Raw genomic sequence first — 15,032 nt, forward strand, 5'->3', positions numbered from 1 at the left:
TCCTACAATATCAGCATTTTACACGTAAAAACAGGCTGTTATGTAATAAACAACTTGAACTCTATCTAATCATTTAAAATGAGCTAATTCTAAGTTTAATTTATTTTTTTACATAAGATTTCTGAGATGAAACTGTAAACTAGTGTAAGGAGCTATTTGTGTTGAGGACAACACCCAGGGAGGTGTGTCCACTGTGCATATGAGGGTGCGTTCAAGGTAATCTGGTTTATAAAGAACTTGTTTCTATTCAATCTAAATGCTTTATCTTTCTTGGACGACTATTAATTAAACTGGTGGATTTAATTCAATGTGAGGTCGTGTTATTTTATGGTGGTCAACATGTGTAGACATTTTAGCAAAAAAATCAGAAGAAAAGTAACCATTATATATTTCTTTATTTTTGTCATATGATTTGATTTGAACGAGAATGTCGCATTTACAATTTTTATCTACCGTGTGAAGTATGTATGTATGTAAAAATGACCTAAACCATATCTTGTTAACTATTCTCTTCTAGCATTAATCAAATTCAAATATGTGTTAGCAAGCGGATTTTTTTTATTTCGGATTGTACTTTAATGCACCACAAATCGTCACTCTTTCCGGTTCTGTCATTGGCTGTTGTAACAACCAGCGCGTCAGTGATTGGTTGTGAAATGTATCTGTGAAACAGGAAGCAAGGAAAAAAAAAATCTTGTCAACTTAAGAGCACGTAAGCTTCTGCCACACGTCTTTTAGCTAACGGTGCAGTTAGATATCGGTTATCATCTGGACACACCTGACGGACCAAAATGGGGTGCTTCTTTTCGAAAAAATCCAAAAGGAAGTCGTCCGAAAAAGATGATCGTACGCCGACAACGACGACTGTCGAAACTACGACGACAAGCAACGCGGTTCCCCTTGGCAACAACACCGACGAGGCTCCGAAGCAGTACAGCTGGGATAAGAGAGAAAAGGTAACATGGAGAACGGAAACTAAAGCGATAAAATGAGGTTTACTCAACCCTGTTGGCAATTTTAGGTCTTTACCTTTTTTAATGATGGTTGAGACCGTTTAAACTTGTGTTTTAAGTCGCTGCCAACCAGCAAATTAGCCACTGTGCAGTATTTAAGGGATGGGGAAAATCCCGTTTAATAGATATTAAAATATTGATTACAGCTGTGTTACTTAAGAATTACGTCTAAGAAATCTAGTGGCCCTATTTCACCCACTTGCAGTATCACCTTAGACATGCTGCTGTGTGGTGGTCGAAAGAGTGACCGAGGCGACTCTCAGCTTCTGTGTTTGATGTCGATCATGTCCTAACGACTTTGTTTATTTTTTCATGAAAGACACATCTTAAGAGTGTTTTTGCCGTTACAAAAAATAAGGCGGACGCCTGGACCGTCTTTGTCTGTTTTTGCACCTAGGACAACAACAGACTCACTCGCCTGAGAGTCCCCAGTTAACACGGTCTCCCTTCAAACCGTAACACCTGATTTTCTGGGTGCCGCAGCTGTAAAGCCAAAGCGGCACATTTGACTCTCCCAGATTTACATCACAGCAGTTCTTTATTATGACACCTTTTCGTCTTATATTCAGCCTCACACGTAAACGGTTACCTAAGCTCCCAGGTGATGCATGCGACGCTGATTATAAGTTGTCAACTTACTCAACACCGTTAAGTTTTAGGCTCAAAGCCTTGTCCTCTCTTTGTCTCTTCCTCCATGCATCCAGCGTTATCTCATTATAGGATTAAAGCACATCTCTAACTGTGTAGTTCACTGCTACACAGCTGACCACACTTTACATGGCCTGTGGTGAGACATTAAGGCGGTAACAAAGCGGTAGTTCAACTTCCGTTTTGACTTATGGGATGTTACACCTTTGGTGTACTGAGTACACTTTATTATGAAATAGCTGTTGGGGCAGCCTGAAAATAATCGCACATATCTAGATACGCAAGCCATCAAAAACAAACGAGTTAAGATTATAGATATTTGAAGATGGAGACTGAGACACACCAGATATTGGTCTGGTTTTAAGAAAAGTCTTTACTGATCCTAGAGGGGAAATTCTGTTAAGAGCACATCCTCCAGTTAGTTGGGGCTAAGCAACTCTGGTGGAAAACATGACTTGCAATATCTTTTATTCCTGCAGTATCTTGAGTCGATGTGTAGTTGTAGTATTAGCATATGATTTTACAGATTCCCAAGACACACATAGACTTACCTCTTGCCACACCATTTGAGAACCACTGCTATATGGGAATAAAAAATACAGGAGTTGTTCTAAGTAAATGCAGTGAGTTTCTAAAGACTCAAATAAAGACAACTGGAATTTGAATCTTTCAGTCATTTAGACTGAAAGTCTATTTTCATGTATGGCCCAGACTATACAAGGAATATAACCTATATATGATCAGCTGTTACTTATCTTGAGTTTCATTTGACCACATAAAAATGGTGCTAGAGCATGTAAAAAAGTGAAAAAGTACTTCTTGTGTTCATAAGGCAACTTTGTAAAATATTGCGACAAATTCAGACTATTATGATAAAACTTTTAAAACTGTTGCTTGCAGATATTACTGTGTATGTTTTATGTATGATGTAATGATGCCTTGTAATATAGTCACAAGTTAAAACAAACACAGAGACAATTTAAACCAATTTAAGAAAATATATTGCAGTTTGATTTAGAATCCTTTAATTTTGAACAAAACCTTCAAACAGTCCTTATAAGGTACTATTACATTTATCTGGATTTGTAAATAGATACTAGCATGGTTTTATTTGTAATTACACAGTCTCATAACTAAGAATATATTACTTAATGTGTAAAAAGAGAAGTAGGGAAAAAAATGGACCCATATGCTATCATAAGGTTCAGAAATGACCCACCCTCTTATTTCATAATTCTCTAATGTCACTAAATATTGGTGGCACTGGTGGTTAAAATGAGAGAATACAAATCTTTATAACTGAATCTTTATTTTACATTTAATTGAAATAAACAGTATCTCTACATTTACAAAAAAGCCCGAGAATTCCCTGTAATTCTGCAGATTTTGGCTTCTTTAGTCCGTTCAAGTATCTCTACCAAACAAAAACAACAATGCAGTTATTTTAGCTATAAGTTAAACATAAACCCTTGATTTAGTGAAACACATATGACAGGTGTGTTATACTAAATGATACCCTGTGATTTAAAAACTGTCTTTTGGCAGGTGGAAGAGAGGTGTTAACTGAGTTTCTGATAAATGATAGGCTGCCAAATAGATTTTTTTTACCTATAAGACGAGAGGAGTATACAAAATATTAAGGCAACACAAGGGTTAAGCATTAATTGTAAGAAAATTGAGATTAAGAATCATTTTCATGAATTGACTTCTGTTCAGTTTTCTTTTAAAAAGTAAGAAAATCATAAAAATGTAAAAAAAAAAATCATACCATGACACCAGTAATGCAGTACATATTATCAATCATGAATCTTTACAGCACCAATTATAACCAATGTTATTTCAAGACGCTCTACAAAGAGGGCAGATCTAGACTGTACTCTTTGTTGAATTATTACAAAGACTCACCATGAGCTTTACAGTTGACAACATTTAGAAAAGTTACAAGGAAAAACTTCCCTCGACAGACAGAAATCTGAAGCAGAACAGACTTGGGTTGAATAGCCATAATCTGCCAACGCTGTGCTGGGATTGTAAAGGGATAAAGGGAAATACTGAAAGATAGGCGGGTAGAGACAAGCAAACAGAGCAACAGCTATAATCAGTATGATAAATTTAAGGCTACAGTATCAGTTATAGTAGTATAAGTTTTTTCATTTTAGCAGGAACAGTCATGCTTGAAAAAACATGGATTATTCTAATATTCACTTTAGGAAACATGACAGGGAGGAGTGATCTTACATCATGTGTAGAGTGCATCTGAACCGCCCTAGCATGTTTTGTTACAAACTTGTTTATATATATGTACATGCACATACTGTCTTCTTGTATGCATGTAGTCAGCCTGACTCTACTGTGTTGTATAATCAGTACAGACAAAGTCTCCCAGATAGACTTTAAGTCATTTATTCTCTAACTGGCAGCAACAATAACTGCAGTTGTGAAGAAAAACAACATTCACAGAGTCTCTCTCTGTGCTTATTTGAGTAAAATCCCAGAGACAAAGAGAAAGCATTGCCCAGTAGGACTGCAAAAATAAATTAAATTCAAATTGAATGGATAAGCGTTGATATAATTAGACTGTGCTTTTGTTGAGAGCGGAACAAAAGTACAATAGTCTTGTGTAAAGCTGCTTAAATGTAGGTGAGAGGAAACAAAACAAAGATTTTCTTCTGCATGTTAGCTTTCAATGCCTCTGTCATCATAATTTTAAAAAAAGAAATTATACTTATTTGCCAACATAGTCCCAACTAGAGTTGTCATGATAGCACAGTTTCAAACTTTGATATGAGACTTGTTAAATAAAGTTTTTGATAACCACAGCAACAAAACTGGAAGTCCTATGCACCAAGTATTTGGGGGATTTTGTGTTGTTTATCGCCAAAAGTTGCAGGCAAACTACTGTACACTGTCTACACAAATACTGTATGTTGGCAGTTTTCGATTCAGGAGTGATTCTTACATGTGCGTGCAGCTTACACAGTTGTCTTCAAATCTTCCTAGGAAATAGAGTCACTTCTAAATATTCTGTCTTAATCATAATGTACAGTCCATTAGAACCCAGATTCAAACAGACCCCCACAGCTCTCTCTATTTCACTTCATTTTGTTGAAAATATGCCTTTCACTGAAAGCTGGGCTTTAGACCAAGGATGTCCTGCAGTCCTGGAGCTGAGGCTAAATGAGCTTTGGACGAACAGAAATCTTTCCGGAGACAAAAGGGATTTTTGTATGCATGTTTTAGTTTAAGCATATGCAAAAGCTTTAGCTTGGGAAATTTCAAACTGAACCCAGAGCTTATTAAATGGACAAACTTCAGGGTTGTTGACTCTTAAGCTTACTTTGATCAATTGCACAGAAAAATACCTGTAATGTATCAAATGTAGTTGCCAAGTTAAAGAAAAGAACTGATGTGGTCAAGCTTTGCCTAAAGTTTGCCTGGTTTGAAAAAGGCTGAATTTTGCAACTAAGATTCCCTGAAAGTGATCGATAGATCAGTAAAGGTTTTTTTTTTTCCCCATTCATTTTATTTTTATTATGGTCATTGTGCTACTACCATGCCACATAATGTTTAATGGTGTTTTTATGGCAGTCATTGCTGGTTTCATGCAAAACACGAGAAAAAATGATACCTATGCAGTCTTACCACTGGCTTTATTGACAATAAAAATATATATATCTTTAATGTGAAAATAAATGAAAACAGAGATCTACAAAGTAATGTCAGTTAAATAAAATATGTAGGCTATTGTGAAAGAAGTGACTGCATAAATATTCACCCCCTGAAAGAGACTTACCTGATTCAATAGAGGTCCTGCCAATTGTTGCTAGCTGTTTCACAATGAGGATCACCTGAGTGCAGTGAATTTGTCCCAAGGGATTGTAGTATAAAGACACCTGTGTCTGGAAGGTCCAGTCACTGGTTAATCAGTATTCATGGCTACCATTACACCATGAAGACAAAAGAACTCTCCAAGCAACTCAGGGAACATGTAGGAAGTGTAAGTCAGTGGATGGATACAAAAAATGCCCAAGGCAGTGAACATCCCCCAGAATTCAGTTAAATCCATCATCGAGAAATGGAAGGAATATGGCACATGTGTAAATTTGTCTAGATCAGGCTGTCCTCACAAACTGAGTGACCGTGCAAGAAGGAGACTAGAGAGAGAGGCCGCCAAGACGGACCTCAAATCCTCCTTTCAACACACACTATTCCCCACTCTCTCTCTTAGTTTTTAACTCCATCCTTTGTCTGATCTAATAAAGGCATAAAAGCCACCACCCAAAAAATCTTTAAACAATGAAAGGACTGAATATCTATATATATACTTAAAACTTCTTTGTACTTTTCTGTACTCTAAATCAGTGAAATAACACAGATTTTAAAAGGAAGGAATAAAACCCTTTATTTACACAAGCTTTAACCAAAGGAACTTCCGTTTGAAGCCAAACAATGAAACTGTCATTAACACACCTCCTAATGGAAAATTCTAGAGAGGAGGAGAAGGCAGACAATTGGAGTGCAAACATTTCAAATAAAAGCTGTGTTTTTTTCTCTATATTATGTGTGCCGTTTGGACTTGTGAATCAGAAAACTAGATAATTAAATTAATGAGTGCCATGATATGAAAATGCTTATTTGATGCAATTTGGATGCTAATTTTGTCTGTTTTTTGTTTGTCCAGGTTGATCCTAAAGACTACATGCTGACGGGGCTCAAAGATGTCACTGTAGGTCGTCTTCCTGGCAAACTGAACGGCCAACAGTTTGTCATCCAGGAGTGTGAGAACTGCAACATCTACGTGTTCGACCACTCAGCGACCATCACCATCGACGACTGTGTCAACTGCCGTATTGTTCTGGGACCTGTGAAAGGCAGTGTGTTTTTCAGGGACTGTAAGGACATTAAATGCGTGGTGGCCTGTCAGCAGTTCCGCACACGGGACTGTAAAAAGATGGAGGTGTTTCTGTGCTGTACCACTCAGCCCATCATCGAGTCATCCACAGGGATGAAGTTCGGCTGCTTTCAGTACTTCTACCCCGAGCTGGCCTACCACTTCAAGGACGCTGGGCTCAGCATATTCAACAATAACTGGAGCAACATCCACGACTTCACGCCGGTGTCTGGAGAGAACAACTGGAGCCTGCTGCCAGAGGGTTCAGCAGTTAAGGATTCTGTCCCACCGCCAGACCCGGAGTCTGAATTTAAGTCTGTTCGGGTCTCGTCCGAGGCCTCGCGCAGCATTGTACCTCTGACGAAGGGAGGGAGACGGAAGGACAGCGAGGAGTCCTGCCTGTTCGTCTTCTTCTCTGGAGAGTACAGCAGGGCAAACGCACGCAAACTGATCGATGAGGTAAGGAGAAGGAAAGAGAGTCTGAAGTGGTTTCACTTAGTTTCACAGCTTTAAGAAGTGCTAAGTAACTGCATGGAGAAATAATGATCTTATGCTATCTAAAGGTTTACCTACTTACTTTGGAATCCATTTGTTTTAAACAATGCAGTATTTGTCATTTTGTAGAATCGGAAAGTAACAGTTTGAAAAACTATGCCTGTTTCATAAGATCAGAAAGGATGAGTGTCTAAATACCAACAGATCTGATACTTACCATACTGAATTCCAACACAGATTTTGGTGCTTCATTTCGGTACCTTGTCACCTGATGCAGTCCCCCACCACTCCGAAGGGGAGGCACAAAATCCTTAATGTGATTTATGTGCAGAAGTTTTTTTTTCAGCAGAGCATGAACATCTTATAATTTTTCTGTGTGGAGCAATTTCCCTGCTGAGGACACAGTAATAATGACTGATAGATTTACTTTCTTTGTCTCTGATGCAATGACAGAATACAACTCTAAACAAGGGTGTTACACCTGTTTCCTTTACTTTTATGTTCCATCTCCATCTTTTAAGATATTTCTGAATTGTTTATGATACAGAGACAGCTTTTAGTCAGTTGGCAACTTTTAACACGCTTTTTTCCTTCTTAAAAGTATTGATACAGGCACTGTTTAGGAAGTGCTAGCACTTTAGAGTACGGATTTTAGCAGAGTTATCATATTTAAACAAACAGTACCCAACTCTAAAGATAAGTGTGTAGAGCAGGGATGAATCCATCAAAATTTGCAGGCATTAATAGGCACAAAAACACTGGCAACAATGCAATTTAGACAGTGTGAAGGAGTTTGCCTGCATTTTTTGCAGTTGAAAACAAGTAATTACCCAATATTGATTGCAACGGAGTACTGCTCATGGTTTTTCTTAGGAAGAATATGATTTCATTCCCAGAGATGGAAAGTTAGCAAATAAACGTATTTACAATATTTCAAAAGACAGCTTGGAGAGTACAAACATGCACTTGAAAACATCCCAGTGAGTGTTAAATTTTACAGCTCTTTTAAGTTTTAGTCTCAGTCTTAGTCTTTGGATTAAATGTCTTTTAGTTTTAGTGCCATTTTAGTCATTTATACCCTTTAAAGTTTTAGTCTAGTTTTAGTTGACAAGAAGTCCTCACATTTTAGTCCAAACATTTATTCTCATGCCTGAATCTGGTACCAAATCACGGTAGTGTGTTCTATGCACTCTGTCAAACCTGGGGTCCCTGCTTTCTACAGATGAGAGGCAGAAGAGATACAGATGCATTATTTTTTGTTTCACCCACAGTGGAGAAATGTCATGGATTATGAATGTCTGATGAAAAAATAAATTGAACTTTAGTCTAGTTTTTGCCATCTTGATGAAAACTAAACTTACCTTTTGTCAGTTTTAGTCATCAAAGATCTATTTCTGTATAGTCTAGTCTTTCTCATGGACAAAAGGCTGTCAACGAACATTTTTAGTCATAGTTTTAGATTATGAAATCAACACTGATCCCAGTGCATTTATGCACCACTGGTGATCTCTCTTGTGTGTGGATGGGGATTATTTGTGTAGAAGAGAAATGCTTACTTGTTAGGTATCATTAAATATACCCTGGGGGCCACCTGAGAATCATCCATGTGTGGGAAACACTGCCTCATTATAGGCCACTGGTAGCTTCTGCATACTTGCAGTCTTATAGTTTGTCCATTAGTGTGCAGTATGTAGAGGTGTACAGTACACTTTAAATAGACATCTTCACAGCATCTGTACACAAACTAAGCATGTGAGCTAGAATATTTCTTTGTGCTCACATATTGCAGCACTTCCTGTTGATATCATCATCAGTCATTTTTTCCTGTAATGAAATGACCGAGATAAGTGAATTTATTACAGACATTGAGATTACCGTAAAACAATTTAAAAACAGGAAAGTTCAGTGTCTGATCCTCTTTTGAGCGACAGATAATCATGGTTCTCTTACTTATATTCACTCTCATGAACGATACCATAAACAGAACATACAGACAACAGCTGTTGTAGATGGCACTGCTCTGAATTAAACCAAGCCATCTGCATTTATTAATTTGTTCACTTTTTTGTCATGAATCATGCACCTGGTATTACAGGCTTTCAAACGCTTCAACAGATCAATGATATACAAATTGAAAAGAACTAGAGCAGAGTTCCCTCCAGTCTAACTTCATTACTCACACCAGACAGGACTGCATTGTATTTAGATGGAACTGACATAAAAATATCATTGTACAATAAAACACAGGCATCTTAGGCTGTTTCTTTAGTTGCATCGTCACTGAAACAAATATTACCCTTATATGAGTGAGGAAGTTAATGTTTTTAAATCAAACAAGCAGATAATATCTCACTATAATTTTGTAACTTGAAGTTTAAAATATAACTTGTACTTCAGAGTTTCCCGTTTTTGTGAATCTATAAAAGCATTTCTTTGCTAAAGTGATGCTTGTGTATTAATTTAGTAAGTAGTTTTGTATTGAAATGTTTTCATATTCTTCTGTAGTTTTCATAAATATTGTGACATCTATAAGATTTTCTTTGTTAAGCAGACTTTAAATGAGTTGAATTTGCTCAGCTGGTGGTGCTGCTGTTCAACATTCCAGAGTTGTTTGTGTTTTTGCCAAAGCTTGCATTACTCCATTACTAAAGCATGAGACAGAATTCAAATACAGGACGCTTGCAAGACACGTTTTCAATGTTTATCTTTTCCGTACCCGTCATCATGGTTGTCACAATACCAAAGTAATAAACGTAGTAATAATAACAATTGCATAGCACTTTGAAAGACAAGGGTTTAAAATTGCTTTGATGTGCACAAGCAATATCTATTAAAAAAAAACAAACTAAAAAAGTGACTAATCACAGGAGAGTATTAGAGTGCAGACATCATAAGATACTATGCAGCAAAAATTTCACAGACATCTCATTGACATCATAGATACCATAAAAACATTAGGAACCCAGCTACACAGGTTAAAACCAAGAGGACCAAAAATAAGAAGAAAAGCAATAAGAGAGAAACAAGCATTAGGAGAGAACGGCAGTAATTATTTAAAAAACAGCCGAAAGGGCAATGACATAAATTGAGGTTAACAAGGAATAAAAGCAAGTAAAATATTAAGAGAAATTTAAATTTACTCCAAAATTCAAGAAGATAGTAGATGAAGACCACATAAAACAAATCAAGAGGACAGCATTACTTAAAGCAAGTCTATAAAGATGAGTTTTAACAAGTGATTTAATAGATGTCACTGATTCTGCACACCTTAGCTCTTTAGGCAGGTCGTTCCAAAGTCAAGGAGCCCTCATGGATAATGCTCGATCACCTTCAGTTCTGAGCCTCGACTTTGGAACGACCTGGTGGACCCGAGGATCTAAGGCTGCGGGCTGGCTCATAGGGAATAAATATTTCTGGCTTATAGGTGGAATCAAGCCCACAAGTGCCTTAAAGCAATTAGTAAAACCTTGAAATCAATTTTGAGATTAACAGAGAGCCAATGTATGGAACCTACATACAACCTGTGGTGATGCGATGTCATCTGTTAAAACCAGTTTGAACTTCAATACAATAGTAGTAAAAGTAAAATGAGATTGATATGTGTTTGAATACCAGCGCAACAACAATAGAGGCAACAAACGTTGACATAAAAATTTTGCATCCTTGAGATGCTAGAATGACTGGAGAAGTGTTTTTTGCCAGCCTGTTACTGTGCTTAGACTCTAGCAGCTCTATTTCTATACAGGAAGCTATGGGTTTAAAAATATGACAAGAGAGCTGTAATTTTTTTAAGCTTCAGTACATTTGCATTCAGACAATCATTTGCAGTATCTACCAAATATAGTAGACTTTTGTTTAAAAGCACTTGGTGTCAATCCATCAAAATTTGGACAGCCTTATGGTGCAGTCTTGAAAATGTGATGCTGAATTGTTTGTGTCTCATTTGTCCAGGCGACTGCTAAAGGTTTTGTGCTGATTCAGACGAAGGAAGTGTCGATGAAACCTGAAGATGTGAAGAGAGTGTTTCAGAACAATGCAGAGGACCTTGTTGAATTGATCACCAAAGGTAATTTTTGTGTGTTTTTGTTGGAGTGAGATCTTTGTGGGGTTGTAATACTGGGTATTGTACTGTGATGGCAGGGGCTATATGGGGGTCTTTTTTTTTTCTTTTTCAAAAGTAATTTACTTCATAAAATTTCAAATAAGAGCCTGACATATTTCAATAGGGAGACTTAAATACAATAGAAAAATTACATATTTTACAAATTTTTGATTTATTTATAATGTTTATTTGATAGGGACAATGCAAATTACATAGTAAAACTTCAGCCTGTTACAAACAAGCTAAAAGTAACTGATGTTTCACATATAGAGATTATAGCAATTGCTAGTTTCCATCTCCTGTCCCTAGTTAGGCTTTTAGAAAATGATGATGATGAAAGAGAACTGTGCAATGTCTTTGGCGATTAGACTCCATTGTGATGACTTCATACAAGGTTATTACAAGGTTTGTAAAGCAACTCGGAGCGTATTCTCTTGTTTGTTTTAATGGAGTCTCTGTTGCCTTCTGCCTTTCGAAGGAGCTTTAAAAGAAATTAGTTGGTTATCAAAAAATGTCACCAAAATGTGTCTGTGCATTTTGTGCATTTAAAGGAATAACCGTTTCAAAGGGACAGACTGATTATAAGAATTAGACTGAGCAATCGTTACATCATCCATTGGTTTGTTGACTCTCCTTTTTAAGCCTCAAGTTTGGCCTCTTTAGGGAAATGTTGAACGAGGTATTAAATGTTGTGAGGGGTGGTTTACCCTAATAGACAGTAGCGTCAAACTCAATGCCTGGGTGCCAAGTCTGACCTGTAGTACAATTATACCCGGCCTGCAAGATCAGATTTTTACTACAACTGGCCCACCAGTATGAGGTTTGCAGATTTCCTCCTGTATAAAAATGCCAACCTGACCTTGATGATTTAAAATATCCTTGTTAAGTCACAAAAATTTGAGAAGTAAAGAGTAGAAATACTTAGATAATAATGTGGGAAAATAAACGTGATGTGTTTTCAATTTATATTTTCAAAATTGCATCTCATAATTCTGACTTAAACTAATGGCTTTGACTTTTTATTTCATATTTTGACCTTTTACGTTCAAAATGTTAAATTTGAAGTCGTATTTACCTTTTTAAACTCATGATTTCAAATGTTATCTCACAGTTTGACCTTTTCAACTCCTAACTTTGACTTTTAGTCCCATATTTTGATCTTTTAGACTCACAATTTAGAATTCAAATCTCTTTTGACTTTTAAAACTCATGATTTTAATGTATAATTCCAACTTTTTGGCTTTTGCACCGATATGTTTGACTTTTTATCTTAGGTTTTGAGCTAGTTATGATTTTGACTTTGTAAATCTCAAAACCATTTATCATAAGTTTTTTCCCCCATAGTACATAACTGGTAAAAATGAGGTTGATAGTTTATGGTGACCCTGTTAGGCTCTCAGGTTAGAACTAGATTCTGAACCTGGCCCCTGCTGTGATTGAGTTTGACCCCCTGTTATAAGATGTGGAGTTGCTACTTGCTGTTAGAAAGAATGCAGCTGTAATCCACCTATGCACTGACTTTGCTTTGCAAACTTTCACCAAACGCTGTAAATGCTGTAACCTCTTTAACATAGCTGCAGCAAGATGTATGATAAAATGTACTAAAAATAATTAAAAAATGGGTAGATAGAAGTTAAAGGCAGTTAATATGGGATAATTAAATGTTGAAAAGTTACTGTATGGAAACATCATCAGTGTTTTTGGAAACATTACCATTGTTTCCCTGCATCTTAGACATTGTGCAGGAGTTATGAAAAACATGTAGTTTATTATAGTGTGATTTTAAACTAAATCTGTCAAGATCAATTGAGTTAATCGTGATTTATTAAGGTCCACATTTAGTGCATTAATATTTTATCACAAATAATTGCATGCTTTATTGTCCCTATTAGTCCATAGCAAGTTCCCTTTTTTACATAGTTAAGTCTATGTTTAAAGGGATACCTCAACATTTTGGTAAACTGGCCCATTGCCATAATCCCTATAGTCTTACTAATAGGTTCATTACCTTTAGTTATTGGTGCAAGCTATTTTTAGATGGTGAATGCGCAGGTCACAACTTGTCCACGAGAGCGTATTGGAGTTGTTGGATTGTGTATTTGATGAGTTTGATGAGGGAAAGCCGGAAAACCGTAAGACACCATAGCGTTAGCTGAGCAGCTCCTAACTCAGCAGTTCCGATCTAAAAATAGCTTGCACCGACAACTGAAGGTAACGAACCTATTAGTAAGACTATAGGGATTATGGCAATGGGCAAATTCGCCAAAATGTTTAAGTATCCCTTTAAATCTTGATCTACCTGTCAAAGTAAATGTGTACCCAAACAGAAAGTTGATTTTCTGAAGACAGTAGAAATCCCAAATGACACAAAAACAGTTTAAAATGCAAAATAGTGGAAATTAAAATGCAATAAAATTTCTGTTTTTACTTGCAATTAACTACAAAAATTCTAGGTTAAATCGTGATTAAAGATGCTCATGTTTTGACAGCCCTTTTTTAAATCACCAGTTATTAGATAAATTGCAGCTGTAACGCTTGACAACACACAGCATGGAAAACCGTTTAAATACTAAAGGTTTTTTTCAGCTGTAGTACCAATTTTGATGTAGATTTTATACTTTCATGTGTTCCTTCTGAAGGTCCGGTGATCGCCATGGAGCTGAACGGTGACGGAGTCGTTGAGGCCTGTAAGAGCATCGCTAAAGACGTCTTCAGTGGAACTAAGGTAATTTAACTAACATCTCTTCTAGTTCTCACAGATACGTTTTCTGTCTGTAGCAGAAACTCCAATCTGGAACATTTTGTGTCTTTTTTGCAGGTTTTTGTCTCTGATAACAAAAATACGTCCTCTCGAGATGTCGACAACTTCTTCAACTTTGCTGACATGCAGATGGGATTGTGAATCTGTTAGACTGAATACGCTTTTTAAACCCCCATGTGGTTCAGCTGGGACAAGTGTTTGGTGATTTGCCTGTTTATGTCGTCAAAACTTAGCCAGGAATAAAAACATAAAGGATTATGTTTGATAAATCCTCCATAAAACAATGCTTCAACCATGAGTCTGCAGACTAGAATTCACCTCCGATCTTCCACAGAAATTTGCTGTAAACCACTGAACAACCCATAGTCGCTACGAGTGCTGTGAATATTTATATTTTTCATGAATGTATTCAGTTATTTCGGTTGCTTTTATTGATTGTGAATGTAGCTCAATGCTGTAAATGTCATTTTAATTTAAAGCTTTGTTTTTTTTTGTTGTTGTTGTCTGAAACTGTCGTTTCAGTGGAAAAAAGCACAAGGATGCCTGAGGGAAAATATTTTATATACATTTAAATCACATTTTATTGATTTTTAAGGATTTATTTGTGTATGTGGATTAGAGAAAACACTGAATTAAAAAATGTGTATATTTGAGACAAGCTGTGTAGACAATAACATCTTTAATACCTGTTAGGCCAAAGGTGAATAATTTAAGTTTTATGCTGTCATTCAGATAAACTGAAATATTTGCTGTGTTTATGATGTAGGCGACTCATGTGAACATTTTTTATTTTGTAACATTTGTTTTATACTCTACTGAATGTTTTTGTATAGACATAAATTCATGTTTAATATCATTTTTAGTAAAAAATATCATTATGTATCACTCTGTTTTGTCATTTTTACTATCTAGGACAGGAGTCACTTTGATTAACAGCTCTGGTCTACAATCAAAATGAGTGAAAAATATAAATAAGTCATGTTAATTTCTATGCATGCTGCCACAAAGATAAGGAGACTAGATCAAACAATAATCAAATACTGTTGTCCAGATTTATATTAAGCATTTAAAGATTATGAAAACAACTCCTCAGATTAAAAAAAATATCTTCTGAGTTGTTGC

At 36.3% G+C, this 15,032-nt stretch overlaps 1 protein-coding gene across 1 annotated transcript; it reads left to right on the forward strand.

The window, feature by feature from the left end:
* The first annotated feature begins 683 nt into the window (after window positions 1–683).
* On the forward strand, window positions 684–14,792 carry rp2 (RP2 activator of ARL3 GTPase). Its single transcript, XM_041790643.1, has 5 exons — window positions 684–956; window positions 6,343–7,011; window positions 10,999–11,113; window positions 13,789–13,874; window positions 13,968–14,792. The coding sequence occupies exons 1-5, from the start codon at window positions 792–794 to the stop codon at window positions 14,049–14,051; spliced, it is 1,119 nt and encodes a 372-aa protein (XP_041646577.1). The 5' UTR covers window positions 684–791; the 3' UTR covers window positions 14,052–14,792.
* The last annotated feature ends 240 nt before the right edge of the window (window positions 14,793–15,032 follow it).

This window comes from Cheilinus undulatus, linkage group 7, assembly GCF_018320785.1.
Source record: "Cheilinus undulatus linkage group 7, ASM1832078v1, whole genome shotgun sequence".
NCBI classification, from domain to species: Eukaryota; Metazoa; Chordata; class Actinopteri; order Labriformes; family Labridae; genus Cheilinus; species Cheilinus undulatus.

What these genes read in the sequence shown, in the direction of transcription:
- rp2 (XM_041790643.1), top strand. Translation starts at nt 792, where the DNA reads ATGGGGTGCTTCTTTTCGAAAAAATCCAAAAGGAAGTCGTCCGAAAAA. An exon ending in GCTGGGATAAGAGAGAAAAG is followed by an intron (nt 957 to 6,342) that starts GTAACATGGAGA and finishes TTGTTTGTCCAG; the next exon opens with GTTGATCCTAAAGACTACAT. An exon ending in ACGTCTTCAGTGGAACTAAG is followed by an intron (nt 13,875 to 13,967) that starts GTAATTTAACTA and finishes TCTTTTTTGCAG; the next exon opens with GTTTTTGTCTCTGATAACAA.